Consider the following 20,519-nt stretch of genomic DNA (forward strand, 5'->3'; position numbering starts at 1 on the left):
TTGATCACTTAGTTCCTTTATCTGACAATGGGACTGTCATCAGATGTATACTAAATCTGGACAAAAATATGAATATTACATATCAGATATGGTAATTACAAGAACAATTATCAATACACATCTTTTGTACATTTCAAGTGACATATGAACTATTTTTACCAACTTAAAGTTGCCATAGTATAATATTTAAAACTCAAGGTATTAGACTGGCTAGTCACCAACATCTACTACTGTGTGGCTATCAATAGTAAACCATGTATGGAAGCACCAGATTAAATCTCTTGATAACTTTGTAGCCTCTAGTAAAGATAAGTAAACATTTGAACACTGTCTTGTGTGTTCACTGTGCTAATGACAGTGTGTGTGTGTGTGTGTGTGTTTGTGTATGGTGGGAATGAGAGTGAGTGAGTGTGTGTGTGAGTGCATGAGCAAGTGTGAGTGTGTGTGTGTGTGTGAGTGAACATGTTGCATGTCTATCCATGCAAGTATTGTTTTTATGTTCATGTGCATCTGAACATGGTGTTCTATTTATATAAGGATGTTTCTGACTGACATGCATGTGAGTGTGGGTGTGTGTGTGTGTGTGTGTGTGTGTGTGTGTGTGTGTGTGTGTGTGTGTGTGTGTGTGTGTGTGTGTGTGTGTGTGTGCGAGACTGTTTATCTGCGCATGTCTTTGCATCATGTTTTTGGACATATGTTTTGAACTGTAATTTACACAAATTCTTGGTTATTTTATCATCTTTTTTTGTATACTTTTCAGTCATCATCATTATGTGACCATTTTCTGACAACAGAATTCTCTGTCATAAAATTGAAATCATTTCCAGGTAGTGTATTTTGGTTTTTAAACTGCCATCATTCTATTTTATTGTTTTACTTGACATCAGCTACCATCTTTTCAATAGCTGACCAGTCAATATCACTGATGATACTCTCACTACCAACTGATGCAATCTCTTCAAGTTGTCTAATATCCACAGCTGAAGTGTAGTCGTCACCATCAATGTAATCCAAACTCATACCAGAGTATTCTGATGCCTATAAATGAAAAAAAAAAAAAAATAATAATTATCACCATCAGTTGGAACATACACATAGATACCGAGAGCTTCAACACTTTTCTAGCTACGACAAAATTTTATTTTAATGTAAAATACGCATCAGAAATTAAGTTAAAAAAACTCCCGCCAATTCTTTGTTAAAATCAATAAAAAAATCTTGGGTCACCATCCAAATTTTGAAATAGAGGTCAAAATGATATCAAATTTGCCAATTCAGAATCTAATATGGTCATCGAATAATGTAATAACTCTATGGGAAAATGGAAAATTGGTGATTTCTTTAAAATTGAGACAGTGAACTCGCAAATTTCTTTCATTATTTTCAGCAGGACCAGGAACAAGCTTTCATATGGCAAAGTTTGAAAAGAAGTGAATAACTTTGATTTTCAAGAATATTTGTCCCTAGGGTGTATTCTATCTTACAAATACTCAAAGACAATAAAATTAATTTGAACATGGTGACAACCATGCCTACAATTCAGCCTCTATACTAGAAGCAACAAGTCGTTTGGTAACAACCAGGTAATGTTTTTCATATGTATACAGCACAAATGAAATGGATTGTATCGATACAACTCAACTCAAAGGTTTCCAAAAACCCTGACGAGCTTTCACACTGTTAAAAGGATCACCAGGTCTCATTCATATGAATCTGGCAGCAGCATCACAGTAGGAAATGAGTAACTGTTGCATCTAGATTTATAGTGACATTCAACTGTCTTAACAATGAAATGTCAACTCTTCAACATTTCCACCATGTACCAATAATGGATATTAATATGCAGAAGTGACAAAACAAGATCGATACACCAAAGTTTTAGTCTAAACTGCCACAAGTAAAATCTATAGTCGGGTGGGGCCTGGGTGACTTCAGGATAGCCTGTGGACCGACTGGGAAAGTCTTGACAGTTCCACAGCAACGTGATATAGAGTGTGCAACATAGGCCTGGCACATAGTCCAAAAACCTGAATGGATCTCTGTAACATTATATCTGATTGTGTGTATTTGTCTGCATAACTGAAAATCGCTGGGAGCAATTACCAGCACAAACATTTTTTTTTAAAAGAAAAAAAAATTTATAGTTAATCCAAATATACATGTCTTTTTCTGTTCTAGCAATTATAAAGACAGAAGTGTAACTCACAGCTGTAAATGCAGTGTCATCTTTGCCTAGAAGTTGTCTGATTTCGTCTGGTACTGTCCACTGACTCTCTGCACTAATTTCAGACACTTCATCAAGAATATCCTCTGCTGTCATTGGTCGATATGGATCTGCATATGGACGGAGTCTCTGACTTTGTCTCGTAGGTGATTTTATAAATGACCTGCTAGGGGGTCCAAGCTGACTTGTGGGTGACCTTAAGAATGTCCTAGGGGGTCCAACTGTAAGATTAAGATGTCAAGTTTGAACAACTGTACACATTACATGGGAAGATGTAAACATGAAAGGGTGATTTGTTCGAAACATGTCTGTGTCTCAATCAAAAGTGGAAGAAGAGAAATTGTGTAGTATGAATGAAAGGGTTTGTTGAGGAGTTCATTATAGCAAAGTGTCTGAATTACTAGTTCATGTAGTAGAGCAAACTAGTGTTTGTTATAACAGAATTCACTGCATTACTCTAATAGAGTTCAGACTATATTAATTGAAAAATAATGCATTTTTTCAATCAGCCTCTAACATCTATATTCAAAAACACACCTTACAAAAAATACGATCTTTTGATAGTTTTGATACAATGATGAATGTGTACGGTGATATTTGCTATATACATGTAGACAGTACATGATGATTGTACATAACTGTTATACATCTATCTTACCATATGCAGTCTTATGTCTGACAGATGGTCCTTTAGAGGTTTGTAACCTGTCTACATACGTAGATGGTGATTTACTTCTCTCCTTGTAATGTACACCTACAGCTGGTGTAGGACTCACTCTTCCTTCTGTAACACAAACATCAACATTATCAAATGTCAAGTTTGCAATATGCTTCATCGGTAACTATGTTTTTTTGTCCGGGACACTCTTTCTTCTTTTCGATAACAATATGTGAATTTCTATGTCCACAAGACATCTGTCAATGTCACCAAAGTATAAAAAGTGGACCTGACATGTCAACCTTCAAGTAGCATAATCAATCAATCAATCAATCAATCAATCAATCTTTCTAATCAATCAATCAATCACCCAATCACCCAACCAACCAACCAATCATTCTATCTATCTATCTATCTATCTATCTATCTATCTATCTATCTATCTATCTATCTATCTATCTATCTATCTCTGTCTGTCGCTCTGTCTGTCTCTGAACCTGTGTCAGTCATTCTGTCTCCATACCTCTCTATAGGTGAATACATCCTTACCTCTACCTCTGTAGATACCAGCATTGGAAAGTTCCTGGAGTCTTTCAGTATATGGTACACTACTACGTGGAGTACCTTCAGATTTCATTCCTCTAGCTGTCAGCTGACTCATTCTATCTATCTCAATGGGCATAGTCGCTAAAATGAATCAAATGTTTTAAATAATTTGGTCAATTTGATAACACACTGTTCAATATCATCATAAATGGTATGGGAGACGGGAGTTATAATCTGTCATTCTTTTCAAAAGATTAAACAATTTGAAGTCAACTTCAACAGGATTTCTATATGCTTAATAATGCTACCTGAAAGATTTGACAAACATACATAAATCTTCTAGTACATAACTAACTTTGCAATTCAGGGCATCTGTTGTGTATGAACAGAACCAACTCTTCCTTCAATCCACCCTTTCAAAACAGGAAGTACCACTGATGAGATGTATCACACTTTCATTACCTATCTGTCATTCATGACATTTACCTGTGTTTACAGCTCGTTGTTGTTGTTGTTGTTGTCTTCTTGCAGCACGATGTTGTTGTCTGTATTGCTTAGTAACTGCTTCTCCATCCTGTTTCATCTCAGCCAATCTCTCTGTATAAGTTTTGACAACTCTGGTGGATGACGGAGTTGATGTCTTTGGTGTACCTGGTATTCTCTTTGTACCTGTCAACAAAATAATTCCTCAATGATTATTCCCTTCAGTGTAAAATATCTCTCATGAACATTCATTGTGTAACGACAAATATATTATTTCTCCTGACTCCCATCATCCAATGTCAAACAGCAAAGATACCCTATAATGAAAGCACAAGATCAACATGGTGTTTCTATGAAATCACAAGTAATTGTAGGTGATGTAAAATTATGAAATGACTCTCCAGAACCCATAGTTTATGAAAATTATAGCATTATTTCCTGGAGTGGTATTTCCCTTTAATAACAGCAAGCAATATACTTACCATACAGTCTTTCTTTAGATTTCAAAGACTCTGATGTTTTTCTTGGTGGTGAAGTCATTTTCATGTCTGCTAATCTTTCAGAATATGTTTTAACAGCCCTGGGTGACTTCTGTGCTTTCCTTGTTAATTCTGGTCTCTGTACCTTCACAATTTGTGTATATGGCTTTGGTTTGTATTCATACACCTCTTCTTTCATTAGCCTTTCCTTCTTTTCCACTGGTTCATTTTCCTTGTTTTCCGACCTTTCTGTTATCCTTTCCAAAGTGGCTGACTTATCTATTTCTAAAGCTAATTGTTTCTCAAGTTGTCTAGTGTAAGCAGTTGCTATTCCAGTAGAATCCGTATCTGTGGATCGTTTTATTTCTCCACTTCTTTCCGGTAGATAGGGATGTCTTCCGACTGGTCTCTGATCACCAATCCTGTATGTAGATCTTGGAATTCCATGCTGTCTATCCCTCTCAAAGCTGTCCCGGATACTGAGGTATTCCTCTGGTCTAACTATAGTTCTGTCATCTTCAGCAAACCCTCTGTGTAGTGAATGATGTTTCTTTTCATCTGCCAATCTAGCAGCTTCACTATACAGTAGACTTCTAGCTTTCTGTACTTTCTCCCTTTCAGCGTCCTTAGGTTTACCTTTCGTTCTTACACTGGTTGTGCCATGACTGCGTTGGCTCCTTGCTGTGGAGACTGGTGCTGGTTGCCTAGGTAACTCTGGTTTATCCGATACTATATCACCCATCAACTTGTATGCTTCTTTGATTCTTTCCTGAACATTATCACCTTCTCTTGTCCTATACACAAAAAAGACAGTCATTTTAATATTTAGTCAAGCAGAAGATACAAGCCTTCATTGGAGAGAGAGTCCCATAAGTGGTATGCTGTAAGTTATTGTGCAAATTTGAATGGTGTTACTACATACAAAATTTCATAATTTATTGACAAATATGCTATTTGACCTTGAATATGGGGTGAAAGTCAAAGGTCAAAGTGCATATCTATCTCCCAAGTTGTTGACAATGTAAATAGTATAGATGTTTGATAAACTCAAATCATGTACCTCTTTAGACTACTGCGACTGTCATCAGCTTTCTTCATCTCTTTCCAAGTTGTTGGCTGAAAAAGGAGACATGGAGAACGTATGAGTTGTAGTCATACTATATTGTGATCAGAAACAGAAAATAGTTATGTACACTAATGCCAATGACAACAATGTCCACTCTGTGCTTTAATAATATACAATTATTATTGGGTTCAAACCTTAACATTTCTTTGACTTTTAGATTAGTTGACCTTCTAAGCGTTTACACTTGATAGGAATGCTATAACTGATTGTGGTAAATCAAGTACATGCTTTAGGGGTAAGTGTTACAAGTACCTTATTGAAGTCATCTTCTTTTGGGGGTTGGTAAGGTTCTCTTTCAGACTGTCTTAGCTCTTGTATTTTACTCTTATAGTCTTCCATTTGTTTGGTTTTTCTCTTGGACATCCATTTATGGAGTTCTTCTCTTTCTTCCATGGATCGTCTGCTGGGTTGTAAGGAAGCAAATACAGCCTCTTCTTCCTCCTCTTTGCTTTTCTTAGATGATGGATAAAAGATGTTTCTTAGTTCTTCATTACTCAGTCTAGTGTATTCCCATAGTTCCTCCTCTTGTCTGTAAACAAGATAAAACAAAACATTAAGTATTGTCTAGAAACAAAGCAAAAACAAACAAACATGAAGTGTTGTTTTTGTGAACAAAGCAAGACAAAACATGAAGTATTGTTTTTGTAAACAAAGCAAGACAAAACATGAAGTATTGTTTTTGTAAACAAAGCAAGACAAATCATGAAGTATTGTCTGTAAACAAAGCAAGACAAAACATGAAGTATTGTTTTTGTAAACAAAGCAAGACAAAACATGAAGTATTGTTTTTGTAAACAAAGCAAGACAAAACATGAAGTATTGTTTTTGTAAACAAAGCAAGACAAATCATGAAGTATTGTCTGTAAACAAAGCAAGACAAAACATATTTACAATGTATTGTTTTTGTAAACAAAGCAAGACAAAACATGAAGTATTGTTTTTGTAAACAAAGCAAGACAAATCATGAAGTATTGTCTGTAAACAAAGCAAGACAAAACATGAAGTATTGTTTTTGTAAACAAGGCAAGACAAAACATGAAGTATTGTTTGTAAACAAAGCAAGACAAAATATGAAGTATGTTTTTGTAAACAAAGCAAGAAAAAACATGAAGTATTGTTTTTGTAAACAAGGCAAGAAAAAGCATGTAAACATGTAAACAAAACACATTGTAAACAATTTCAACAAACATAAAACATGACACATAGTAAACAAAACAAGATAAAACATTACATATTGTTGATAAAACAAGACAAAATCTGATACTGTCTTTAAACAAAACAAGACAAAGCATGATACACCATAATAAAGACACAATATGTCACACTGCAACAAAGACAAAACATGTTTTATCTGCATAAATGTAAGACACAACACAACAAATTGTGAACAGCTGTATCATCATCTAAGCATGTGCAGAATACCTCTGATCATTACCTATTATACTAATCACTTTTAAAACTTACAAATTTGACTACCATATTGATGTACATATTTACAGAGTGTTTTTAAATGTGTATAATGTACACTAAATAACATAACTATCATATGTATACGTTTGATGCCCTGATGAGAAAGCATGTGTTCAGTTTGAGAAGACGACTTTCAGTAAGTTGTAACAGCATAATTAGATGTACATGTGATTTACTGTATTTCAGATCCCATATGGTGGAATTATGGGACAGGTTACTTTTTGTTTAATTTATATGTTAAGATTCTTATATTTAAGAACATCAGTCATGTAGCTTTTCTGTAACATATATTTATATGGACGTCGCTGTCCAAATTAAAGTCTATAATAATAATAATAATAATAATAATACAAAACAAATGAGAACACACAATGCAAAATTATTATGTTCCCATTTTGCTCCTAGTTTCTTTCTTTTTTTTAAATATCGTCGTTTCTTTGCTTGTGTGTGTTTTAATAATTTACATATAAAAACTTGACACACAAAACAAGCACACACACATACACACACATGCAATGGTAAGCATATTTTGTTAGTTATGGGTTATACAGGAAGTGTGTAGCAGAGAGCAACCAAGCAAAACCTTGTGGTTAGCATAGTAAAACAAGAAGTTGATACAAGCCAAGCATAGAACAGTCCACAATAGTACTGAACAAACAAACAAACAGACATTCCATGACATCAACACCACCAACCTGTCTTGCATGTGCTGCTTTGCTGCTTCTTTCTGTTGCTCAGTGATACCAAGTTCACTTGTATCAACGTCACCCTCAGCAATCACTTCTGCTATAATATCACTTACACCACTCAATCCGGAAATGTGCAATAAATTTTCTGCTTTGCGATCTGTGACACGAGGTGACCCATCTCCATGCTCTGGTAGTCTACACCATTGACCAGCAAAATGAAAAAGTGTTCATGTGATACCAGCACCAAATACATGTACTAGTATATAATCTAGTCGTGATACCAACACCCAAAGTATCAGAGTTAAATTGAGAATCAGATGTGAGAAGCAAATTTGCAAATGATAATACTTAAGCTTTACAAAAATTCTGTTATGATTTTCCAGATGATTTTTAGTAAAGATAAACTTCAAAACATTTTATTTTAGTGAGCAGCTGACTTTGTCAGACATAGAGAAACTTGAGGTTATTAGTGTGTACTGTTACAAAGAACTAGAAGAACAGAGCAAACACTCTTTCTATAGGATAACTACCAGCTTTCCTATTGTTACTTACATCTTCGATCATATCAATCAAAATCAAACACACATCACTACTTAGTATATTCATTCAGGACAGAGAGTTGGCTATCAAACACACGAAGGTTTACAAGCATTAGGAGCATTGCAGCTGTTACAATGTGTACATGACATCATGACAAGCTTAACTCAACATACACACAATTCAAGTCACATACCTTCCAGACACTGGTCTTTTTACTTTGCCTTTTTTAACTTCCAAGCTATCATCTGGTGTGAACTCTTCCCCTGATTCTCGTTTCGTAGGTCTTGCCGTAATGTCAACATCTCCCATATCTCTGGCATCAGGTACCGGACTAGTTCTCCTATCTTCGGCAGTACCACCAGCTGCTGGAGGACTTTCTCTTGATGAATAGTAGGTCCTTGGTCTCTCATCTCCCTCTGGTACAATGGCATCTGTCATTCTATCCACCGTGTGAAGTAACTATAAGAAGAATACCATAAATACACATAAGTGTCATAGGGGACAAACCCCCTCCCATACCCACCCACTCAGTCACTCTCCTCCCCTTTACCAAGCACCGTTTCTTAGCTACATCCCTGGACATAGGTCCAAACAGCCATCTACAAACTAAGAAATTTTATGTTCCACTCACCACCTTGGTATCTTTGAATTCTCTCTCCATATTTCTTGCCATTGTGTCTATAGCATTCAGCTGGTCATTCATTTCTATAAGTTTCTCTGACATCTTATGTTTGGATCTGTCTCTCTCAACTTGACTCATTCTTACCCTTGGCAACATGTCAACTCTGTCAGAATAACAAAGAAAAGCGATCAGTGATCAATGTGAGAACAATGTATCTATGATTGGCCAGAAACAATGCATCATTGTGATACGGTATATTAATTATCAATGTCATGGTATGTATCAACAATGTGAAACAATGTATCAATGATCAAAGTGATACAATGTATCGACAATCAAAGTGATACAATGTATCAATGAGTAATCTTTTTTAAACAGTGTAGCATTCTGGACAGAGTAAACTTGAGTATAGTATATTTGATTATTTCATTCTTCAATTTATTAACTTTCAATGAGTCAAATCAATGCCTTCTGTTAATAAAGTTAACCCAATGGAAACAGCTTCTCCATCATCTGGTCAAACAAACTTGAGCATCTTTATCACCATATTGTCATGCCACAAATGTACATTAGTTCAGTATACTGAAAACTGGTCATTAACATTCAGAACAATGACATATTAACTGTAGTATTAATACATATTCTACATCACACATATGTATGCAAAAAAACTGCAAAAGTGATCACTTTTCTAGATATCTTTCCACATCACACCTTCAGAACAGACAGTATTATAGGTATTTGTAATACTTATATTGATTTACCTGTCAGCTCTCATACCACCATCTAGTATAGACACAGTTAAACTATCTGGTCCTTGACCTGGTATAGGGGACATAGTGGATGGTACATCTCTATCTCTCAATGCATTGTAATGTAGTTCTGGTATACTGGGTTCTACCTCATCAGTTGTTTTCTGAGTCTGTGAGGGTGCCTTGATTTTGACTTTCTCTTCTTTCTTTGGAATACTGTTCAATACACTGGTATCAATATCAACAACATTGATGTAGGCCCTGCCCGAATCCTGCAATAGAAGATCAGAGCGTAATCTCAATGAAAAATAACTATTTATACAGTTTAAAAACAATTTTTTTTGAGTATGAACATAACCATTTGGTTCTACAAATACTATGCACTATTTTATCAGTACTACTAAAATGGGCATCAGGTTTACAGTTTTAAATATTTTTTTTTCAGATATTTTCCCAAATCATAAAAAGTTGACAGACTGACCTACAAACATAGCACTGTTGTACTTGTATGATTTTGACATCCATCAAATTCAATATGTAATTTTGTGTTATAGTACTTGAATGACATACCGAGAAATCTTAGAGTCTACCTAGTAGCATACAAACAACGACAGGCAAAGCATTTACAAGCAGAATTTGTTACAAACAAGAAAAGTAAGTGAATTGGATTAATAACATGTGGCACAGCATGGTGGAAGTACTGCGACAAGTATTACATTCCATCAATTGATAAGAACGGTTTACGGCCACTTTACACAATAGTTCACATTTACAGATGAAATTCAAGTTCCATAGTATTTCATGCACAAGTAAAAAAGCTATAACATTGCTTATCAAACCATACATATGTCTCTGTATGTCCAGCACGCTGTGTCAAGTTATTAATCCAGTTGTTCACTTTTCCTGTTTGTACCAAGTTTCACTTGTAAATACTTGTCTGTTACTAGTTGTATATTTGTACTATTACCATACTTGGCATTTCATCACTTTGTACTTTTCAAAGTTACAATTTGAAAGTTCTTTGAGGTTTAAATCACGATGAAATTCATTCATGATCTGGTTGTCAAAATTTAAACAACCTTTGTGGATGAAATACTTACTGGTGCAGGTTGTTGCTGACTCTGTTCTGGTTGATCTGATGCTTTGTTGAAACGTAAATTAAAGAAGATATCTGGAGCAATAATCTGACCAGCCTCTGAGATACCAGTAGCAGCATCTGCATATTGTGATATGGCCTGTTCTCTGGTAGTACCTGTAGAGTCATCAAATGTAAACATTCAAGAAATGATTAAATGAAGGCTGTTTACTCATCCAAAATCATAAGCACATTGATAGCAGTAATCAATACAAGTGTATAAAAGGCAGAAATAAGCCTGCCTGACTGGATATTCTTACCCTGTGTAGTGGGTTCTGCAAATCGTACATTCTTGACGCCTTCTAAACCATTGGTTTCCATGGAAGTAGCGACATCAAGTTTGACATCGTGTCGTCTTGGTTTTGCATCTTTGTTGTTGACTGCTTTGAGGTGGATCTCTGCTGATGTAGGATAGATAGATATGTCTCTCTTTTCCTGTAACTCACTGTCATACATACCTAGAGTGTAATAAAAACATTACATGAATGCCTGGCAACGGTGTTTTATTGTTCTGATCATCTACTGTGAATGTATGGATTTGAATCTAAACTTATGTAGCAAACAAAAGTTATGTCATTCTTTACATTGAGGGCGCTTGACCACATGGATGGGAAACACCCATGCACTGAGTAGATACTCGAAGTTGATTTTTGATGTACATGTGTTGTCTTGAGTGTTGTATTAAATAGTGCACAATTTTGAAGCCAAATGAAGACAGTTAAGACCAAACTGACTTGTGTTTTACTTAGCTGAGAAAAATTGTCTTTCCACTTTAAAAATTGTGCATGCCAAAATTATTCACAATGTACCAAAATTCACATTGATCGTTGGACATCAATGAACTTGTCCAAAACAGCTTACAATGAATTACTGAACTCTATCAGTTAACTTACATGTTTACTTCACAACATTTCAAACATTGTTTGGCTTATTTTCTCCCTAGCTGACTTGCTAGACTATTTGTTGTCACACACAGAAGTATGGTTTTCATTATTTTAAAACTGAAAACACGGATGTTGTTATTTAGTAGATGATATACTGTTTTCCACTCACCCTGTGGAATGACATAGCCCTTATCTTCCTCTAGGTATTCCTCTTCAGATACCTCACCCTGCAGAACAGACAGAATCAACAAATAAATATTTTATTACCAAAATAACACAGAATGAATGCACAATTTATAGGGCTGAAATATGTATGCCTAACAATACAGCTAACAGTTCTTATTATGGTTTTCTAAATAATTTAAATTCAAATTTCGAAGTTTTCAAGTTATACCATCAATTCAAATAGTCAAAGGTGACAATACCTCACTGACTTCCTTCTTGCTCTTTGTCTTCTTAGCTTTACTTGTTGATTCTGATCTGCTGTCACTTTCATTGATTTTCACTGACTTCCCCGCTTTCTCTTTTTGTCTTCGTCTTCTGCGCCTGATATCAAAGTTAATGGTAATTAATAAGTAGTATATAGGAAAGCATCTATAACTTAATAAATAGCAGGTTGAATATGAACAAAAATATCAATGGAAGACCTATTTTTTGTGGTATTGTTGAAATTAAAAAAAAAATCTTTTCTCAAAGATATGCATTTACCACAAGGCATTTGAGGTGACAATAATCACATTAGAACTATAACTAACAATGCCTGTGACATTCGTTTTGCATGTACAGCTTCTACCCTATAAAAGAACTGTTATGTTTTATGTTTTTTAAAACAATGTTTACTCTTCATGTCTGAAACTGTCAACAACTTACCGTGTGATATTGTTCCTATCTCCTTCTGGTTCAAATGGATTTATATCAACATGTAGTAACTGTACTGGTCCCATGTCATCTGGGTTCACATAATATTCTTTCCTAGACTTATCAGACACATCGATGGATGGACCAAATGCCAACTTTGACTGCCAATCTCTTGCATGAGTACTCTGGATATTATGTTTGTACAAACCTCTGTACTTAGATAATTCTTTGTGGTATTTTTCCTGTTCATAGTTTATAATAAGTTCAGGTGGAATTAATTTTGGCATGCCATAGTAACCGTTGCCACCATGACCTTGGACTGGTTTATGGAAATCACCATTCATATGCAGCAATGGGAAGCCATGACCATTTGGTTGATGGGGATGGTCAGGTTTGGGTACTGAGGGGCCATCTGTATGGCTATCTACTGGTGGGAAATGGACCTGTTCTTCATCATTGACTTTGTAGTAATGACTGAACAAACGTGAAGGTACATAGCCATGACCTGGTTCTAGTTTTAGTAATGGCACTCCATGTTCATGTTGTTTTGATGTCTGTGCAGCTTTAGTAATCTTAGCTCTCAATTCTTCTTCTCTGTCTTTGATATGTTCTCTTTCATGTGTTTGCTGACTTTCCTCTGCAACAGAAAAGAATTTCTTTCCCTGTAAGTTTCCTTGCACTTTTCCATACTCTGTTGAATACTTATCCAGTTCCTGTCTTGCCTGGACCTCATCTTGATAGCGTTTCAGTTCAGGTCGATTAAAGAAATCTTTCCCTGATTTTGATTCATCAGGCTGTGTGATCCAAGCTTCCCGTGGGAGGTAGGGTCTAGCTCTTGGCATTCTAAGGTGAGCCTGGGCTTCTGGTGGCAATCTAAGTAAAGGCATGCCGTGTTCTAGGATGGGTTCATGAAAGGAACGTTGTGAGTAAGATCCATCTCTAGGTGTGTATCCATCAGGTATAAAGTGTTGAGACATAGGGTGTACATCAGTAGGATAGTATGGCTGACTGTGGTCAAAGTATGGTACATCTCTGGTAGGCGGTTCCATATCAGGGGGATACACAGTGACTCGTGGAATGTTCTGTTCACCTAGAAGCTTCAGAGTTTGGCCAGTCTGTGTGTCAGCATTAGACTGCATTGGTGCTGCCTGGGTATCCCTGTCATGATAGTGACTTCCCTTTGATGTTTTCTTTCTAGATCGGTCTCTGACTGGAGAGTCTGACACAGAATCATCTATATATGACTGCTGGGACAAAGTTCTTGGGTCAATGCCATGCTTATCAAGGTCAACGGTGCCACTGCTGTCCAGTAGGTGCAAGATATTCTGATGTTGAGCCTGCAACAAATGAAGCATTAATTAACAGATTTATGTAAAACAACTGTTACACAGAATTGCTAACTAATCCTGTAATCAAGTACACAGTTTGTCGAGTCAGTGCAGACAGGCAGATACAACCTTACTACACTGATGGGACGAGTTATCTCCAAAATGATACCTCGCTAAAAAAAGATCAGTCCTTGGATACTAAGAACGGTATGATATGTGTACATAGACCTTTTTTGCCATTGGTGGCACTAAATCACACACTTCACTGCTTTTCACTTATCTCACACTAAATTTTATAACGCACTTCATTTGTTTTGAGCTGAGTGAACTTTGGTCTGTACTTGTCCACATTTGGCACCCTTTAATAATTACCTCCATCAATCACTTCAGGAAGGTCATCTTCTTTTGTGAATATCTGTGACTCTAATTATTATCAATTCTAAAATAGAGGAATGTCAAAGTTGAGAGATCATTCTGTAGACCTTCATTTTGCCAAGTACCATTAAAAGCAGTAACAAAGAAACCAAGCTTAAAAATTCCCCAAGTCAAATGGACTTACCTGCATGATTTTACGAAGTTCAACTCGGATCATTTTCTTGACATCACCAGAAGCAGAGCCTGCTGAATGACTACATCTTCTGGGCATTGGTTCAATTGTGTCCATGTCTTTTCTGTTGATGTCAATGACAAGAATTATTGTTAAGACTCACACACACACGTTTTAAAATGGTTCAGGAATTCTCACTACACACAATAGATTTTTCGTACCATCATAAAAATAACTTGGAAACAACGTTTTTTGGTTGTAAAAATAACTTGCTTTTGGTCAACATCATAACTCCATGTGAATTTCTATAGATACACATGAGAATAAGTTGACCTCTTTATTCTAATTTGACCCTCTAGCATGAGGCAAATGCGATCAGAGGTACTAAGAATCACAATTTGTAGCATTTGTTTTTTTCCAATCCTGGCAAGTGAAGTGCAGTCATTTGAAAAGCAACTGACATGATATGCTTGGTGATGCTATAGCACAAGACAATGATTTACATACAGGCTGTGATTCATTTCATAAACACTTTTGATGTAAACAACTGGAAGGAATACCATACTGATAGCAAATTTAGCTATTGCATGACTGCATGTACAAACAGACACTTATAGCATTAACTTACTCTGGTTCTGAGGCGGTAGATTACAACTTAACACTCATAGCATTAACTTACTCTGGTTCTGAGGCGGTAGACTCTTTTAATTCTTCTTCATTGAAGGAGCTGACAGACAGTGAACTTGTACTTGCACTCAGGTCATCATCTGCTGTAGCAGATTGGGGAGCTAAGTCATGTCTGCAATGATGATAATGGTGAATCAAATGAAACTATGGCTAGTTCTTAGTATGGGAGCTTGAGGAGTACATCTGGTGTTCTTGAATTGGTTGCAGCTCTTTGCAAGTTTAGTACTGTTGTGTGTAGAGTTATATGAAGTTGTAGTTATGTATGTGTTGTGTGTCTGTATCTTGGAGTATGTCTCTGTGTTTATCTCCCTGTTTGTGTGTGTATGTATGTATGTATGTATGTATGTATGTATGTATGTATGTATGTATGTATGTATGTATGTATGTATGTATGTATGTATGTATGTATGCATGCATGCATGCATGCATGCATGTATGTATGTATGTATGTATGTCTGTCTGGTAACGAGTCTTGTATTTTTCCAAAGTTTGTTAGAGTTGTATTTTATGTAGTGGTTTATGTGTTGTGTGTCTGTGAGTTTGTATCTAAAAATTTGTCTGTCTCTGTGTATGCATGCACACATGTATGTGTGTGTGCATGCAAATGTGTATGAGTGTGTGTGATCATATGTCTACATGTATGTGCATTAGCAATATATCATGACCACAACTCTGCTATGGGAAGCATTTTCATGTACCAGTGAATGTATGGTATGCCACCCTTTGTGTGTTTACTTGACCACTAATACTGTGAATACAAAATGTTTGCCCTTCATTTAACCTGTGATGGCCCTCTACTCCTATCCTGTGACATATACAAATACATGTCCATGGACTGTTTCACCATTCTAAAATATATAATATTCTAACAATTCATGCTTTAGTATTTGAACACTGGTCTGTTTACAAAATGTTGTTCTAGATTATATCAGGGATAAAAAAAAACCTGTTACTTCTGCAAACTTTTGATGATGAACAAAGCATGGTAACAAAGTAATGTAACATTGTATTGTTTTCTGTTGTTTTTCACATGTATTTCAGAATTAGTAAAACAGTCCATATTTATATCAAGTACCGTGCAGTGAAGTGGACCCAACTGTGCATACCTATATCATAATTCCCCAATACAGTTTTTTCCAGAATTGTTACAGTATGACCCATTATGTTTCCATAGATACAAGTAGATTACTGTATTCTATTTTCTTGTTTGATTTGATTTGATAACAAGTTACAGAAGTGCTGAGAATTTTTCTCTGACAAACCTTGATATCACAACAACTCAGTGTCAGACATATGTAATATTCAGTACATGTACTGTTTTAAAAGTCACAGTTTCAGTCCAAGGTTTTTGCGTCAGTATTTTCTTATCAATGAAGCCATAAATATTATAACAAGGATTTCATTTCATATGTTATCCCAGAGACCCTTCACCAACTTCACCAACTTTGGTGGAGGGTTTATGGTTATTCCTACATTAACATTTATCTATAGAAGTATTATAATTGGTCATGTAACAGTCTGGAATACTATGGCATGCACTTACAATAACATTCAGTCCAACCACCACATGTCATACAACTTACATGATACCTATGTTGAATTGGGGTTTAGAAAACTTGAAGTTGGTCAAAAAAAAGAAAACTCTGTATAATTCTAGTCTACAATGGGTTGGAAGTGTCAGGGTTTGTCAGTTATCAGAATACTCCTGATAGAGACTGGAAAGTTTCCTGGACAGTCTGAAGAAAACTCTTTCTATAGATATAAAGATAAATGGAGGAGTGATGTGGATGAGCAATGGTTTACAACATGAAGCGGAATTGAGAATACATCATGAAATTCAATATTTTATTTCATCTCTAAAGGGGACAATCAACCAGGATTATTTCGAGGAGTAATAAAAACTCCACTCAAAATATAGAAACTATAATAACATCATTTTAAACTCTAGCTGATGATCTCTGACTGGTAAATGATAACCTCAATAGTTCAACCTGACAATCTGATGGGTGAACTGACTTTAATACCTAGTGGGTTGACTACTAACTGATGACTTACCTAGTGGGTTGACCACTAACTGATGACTTACCTAGTGGGTTGGCTACTAGCTGATGACTTACCCAGTGGGTTGGCTACTAGCTGATGACTTACCCAGTGGGTTGGCTACTAGCTGATGACTTACCCAGTGGGTTGACCACTAACTGATGACTTACCCAGTGGGTTGACCACTAACTAATGACTTACCCAGTGCGTTGACAACTAACTGATGACTTACCCAGTGGGTTGACCACTAACTAATGATTTACCCAGTGGGTTGACTACTAACCGATGACTTACCCAGTGGGTTGGCTACTAACTGATGACTTACCCAGTGGGTTGACTACTAACTGATGACTTACCCAGTGAGTTGGCTACTAGCTGATGATCTCTGACTGGTAAATGATAACTTTAATGGTTCAACCTGGCAATCTGATTGGTGAACTGACTTACCCAGTGGGTTGACCACTAAGTGATGACTTACCCAGTGGGTTGACCACTAAGTGATGACTTATCAAGTGGGTTGACCACTAACTAATGACTTACCCAGTGGGTTGACCACTAACTAATGACTTACCCAGTGGGTTGACCACTAACTAAAGACTTACCCAGTGGGTTGACTACTAAGTGAAGACTTACCCAGTGGGTTGGCTACTAACTAATGACTTACCCAGTGAGTTGACTACTAAGTGAAGACTTACCCAGTGGGTTGACTACTAGCTGATGATCTCTGACTGGTAAATGATAACTTTAATGGTTCAACCTGGGAATCTAATGGTTCACTAAACAATGGTGTCCCTCTACTTGTAGTTTCATCCGGTGTAACACTTCTCATCATCTGCAAAACAAGAAATCTCATTAAAACTCTCTTGCCTTGCACCTTTGCAATATTCAGTTTCTTTGGACATTAATCAAATTGATTTTTAGGTCCACACCCTAAAATCAGCACCTCCAACATGATCATAATTTCAACCTATTACGGTACTACTAATAGATATGATTGATATAATTATTGGTATTTTAATCACTTTCAGTGAAAATACTCATTTGTCTTATCAAAAAAAGTATTCCAGTTACAGCGAGTACAGGTTTACTACACTCTCTAGTTTCAAAAATGTTGTCATATATTCTCAATACATTTAATTTATTTATTTATTCATTCTACTTGTAAAATTTCACATTTTGAAACTTATCTTATTTAACATTTCTTCATCTAGATGTCACTATTTCTGACACAAATTATATATCAATAATCACACACAGACAGACACAGACACATACACACACACACACACACACACACACACACACACACACACACACACACACACACACACACACACACACAGAAAGCTCTAGTTTTTGTAAATATATATTGTTATATTATGTCATGCGTTCTCCAAATATCTTTTTCATTTTCCTTTGTAGAAGGATGATGGGTGATTGCCCTTTTTTCTAGTTGAATAATATATGTGTATATGTGTGTGTGTGTGTGTGTGTGTATCATTTTCCAATTATAAATAACTTATAGAGATATATAGATATATGTGAATAATATGTAAGTAAATAATAATGATAGAATCATACCACATCTGTCCTGGTTGTCAGTGGTGATGGTAGTGGACTGACAGCTGTGATGTCATCAGTGATATCAGTAGGTGCAGGTGATCTAAGCATGGATGGTGATTCATTTCTTGCATGTAGTCCATAATCCAACTGCCGTCTTGTACTTCCAACCTCACATTCTCCAATGATATGTGCTGTTTCTGTAATCTGGACATTTTTCTTGCCACCTTTTTGTCCCTTCTTCTTTTTCTTTGTTGATTTTTCCTTTGTCTTAGTTCGTTTCTTGTCTTTTGATTTCTTTTTAGCTTTGACAGTTCGGCCATCTTCTGGACTTATGGTAATTTCTCCATCTTCTTCCAGAATGACAGGACTTCGTTTTATATACTCCCTTTCAGACTCAGCTATTGGAGACAGATACTTATTGTCATTCAACCACAGACAGTTGTGGACAAGTTGGAGTGGAAGATGAACTCTGAGGGCACTGCCAGAGCTATCCACTCCACTGGACACACTGCCATGTCTTTTAGGTGTCATCACATGATGCTTACCAGACCAACGAGTCAACCATTCCATCAACTGACTGACATCATTGTATCTGGGATCCAGATTAACATTGATATTGGCATAGGGGTTAAATCCTTGGGATAATCCAGCATGGATGAACACATCACTTCCAGATCCACCAGTAGGAATGTCTGACAAACTTGAGCTCCTTCTCCGTAAAAAGTCTCTCCTGAGGTTGATGACATCAGGAAGTGATTCATAGGATGGGTGTTTCTTTACACTGAGTCCTCTAAGGCTGTCTCCACTTTCACTTTTCTTTATTCCTTTCTCTGGTACAATACTGCCCTGACTGCCATATCTCCTATGTACAACTTGTAATACTGGTGGCCCACTCCTCTGGACCAGTGACTCTGAGTAGCTATGACTCCTAAAAAGTCCCCTTTCATGGCGTTTAAGAGAAGGACTCCTTGAATCTTGGTTTGCTTTACGAATTTCAATGAAATCCTGCTTTGTGCGTGGAGAAATTTCTTGGAAACTTTGGCTCCTTGGCAACTGTGCAGGTGATTGACCACTCGTGCCGTGACGTTGATGAAGACTTCTCATAACTTTATGAGACACAGAAGACAGCTCCTGTTTCTTGATATCATCACTGAATGGTACAAGCAATGGAAGGTGGTTCTTCAGATCACTACCATTTGTCAATGCTGAGGTCTGTTTATTGAAAGACACCAGAAAGAAAGTGTCTAGAAACTCCAGGAAGAGTTCACTGTGTTCAAATTCCCTGTTACCGACCCTAGGAATTAGTAACCTACTCCTTGGTACCTTACTACTGAATACCTGTCGCTCCATGTCGCCATATCTCTTACTCATTGACTCTACATCAATTTGTTTCTCCTCACACTTCTTGATGAAGTGAGTTGCCAGTGGTTCAGGTTGGGGTGGTAGTTTCCGTTTGCCCTTCTTAGACTGTCGTCCATCTTCAACGTCACTGCTTGCATCTCTAGTAGTTGCAGGTATGAGAGTCGTCTTCATCACATCCATCAACCTTTGATACTTGTCTTCAACAGCTGGTGTGATGACATCAGGGTGATAGAAATGTTCAGCCAGAATGTTGGCGGTGTTTTTAGTTGCTGGTAACTCTGATATAAGTGTAAGTACCATGTCTTGGAGTTCAGCCTCCATATCTAGATACTGAATGAATGGTAATAGACATAAACCCCACTTCAAAGTCTCCAGCAGAAGGTCCAAAGTCTCTTGGAACTCCAGTGTGTCATGAGGCTGAAAAAAAAGCACAGTATATAAAATGTGAACCAGTCTGAAGAAATAAAACAAAGGTTATTAGAGTAGCTTACAACAGATCAACACAGGATGCAGTATCAATATCTGA

General features: G+C 36.5%; 1 protein-coding gene across 1 annotated transcript in view; it reads right to left on the reverse strand.

Annotated features, from left to right (window-relative positions):
* Positions 1–680: 680 nt before the first annotated feature.
* The window catches only part of LOC144436484 (uncharacterized), a 46,426-nt gene continuing 26,587 nt past the window's right edge, over positions 681–20,519 (reverse strand). The window contains exons 18-38 of the mRNA XM_078125285.1: positions 18,650–20,410; positions 17,777–17,900; positions 15,021–15,129; positions 14,354–14,465; positions 12,479–13,803; positions 12,043–12,154; positions 11,778–11,835; positions 10,972–11,182; positions 10,690–10,831; positions 9,602–9,861; positions 8,847–9,000; positions 8,409–8,674; positions 7,682–7,870; positions 5,769–6,045; positions 5,451–5,506; positions 4,394–5,184; positions 3,915–4,097; positions 3,432–3,569; positions 2,883–3,008; positions 2,207–2,445; positions 681–1,038 (exon numbers count right to left, since the gene is read on the reverse strand). Of these exons, the coding sequence (XP_077981411.1) occupies positions 874–1,038; positions 2,207–2,445; positions 2,883–3,008; positions 3,432–3,569; positions 3,915–4,097; positions 4,394–5,184; positions 5,451–5,506; positions 5,769–6,045; positions 7,682–7,870; positions 8,409–8,674; positions 8,847–9,000; positions 9,602–9,861; positions 10,690–10,831; positions 10,972–11,182; positions 11,778–11,835; positions 12,043–12,154; positions 12,479–13,803; positions 14,354–14,465; positions 15,021–15,129; positions 17,777–17,900; positions 18,650–20,410 (6,798 nt within the window). The 3' untranslated portion in view covers positions 681–873. The remainder of the gene's footprint in view (positions 1,039–2,206; positions 2,446–2,882; positions 3,009–3,431; positions 3,570–3,914; positions 4,098–4,393; positions 5,185–5,450; positions 5,507–5,768; positions 6,046–7,681; positions 7,871–8,408; positions 8,675–8,846; positions 9,001–9,601; positions 9,862–10,689; positions 10,832–10,971; positions 11,183–11,777; positions 11,836–12,042; positions 12,155–12,478; positions 13,804–14,353; positions 14,466–15,020; positions 15,130–17,776; positions 17,901–18,649; positions 20,411–20,519) is intronic.

The sequence above is a fragment of the Glandiceps talaboti genome, chromosome 6 (assembly GCF_964340395.1).
Source record: "Glandiceps talaboti chromosome 6, keGlaTala1.1, whole genome shotgun sequence".
Taxonomy (NCBI): Eukaryota; Metazoa; Hemichordata; class Enteropneusta; family Spengelidae; genus Glandiceps; species Glandiceps talaboti.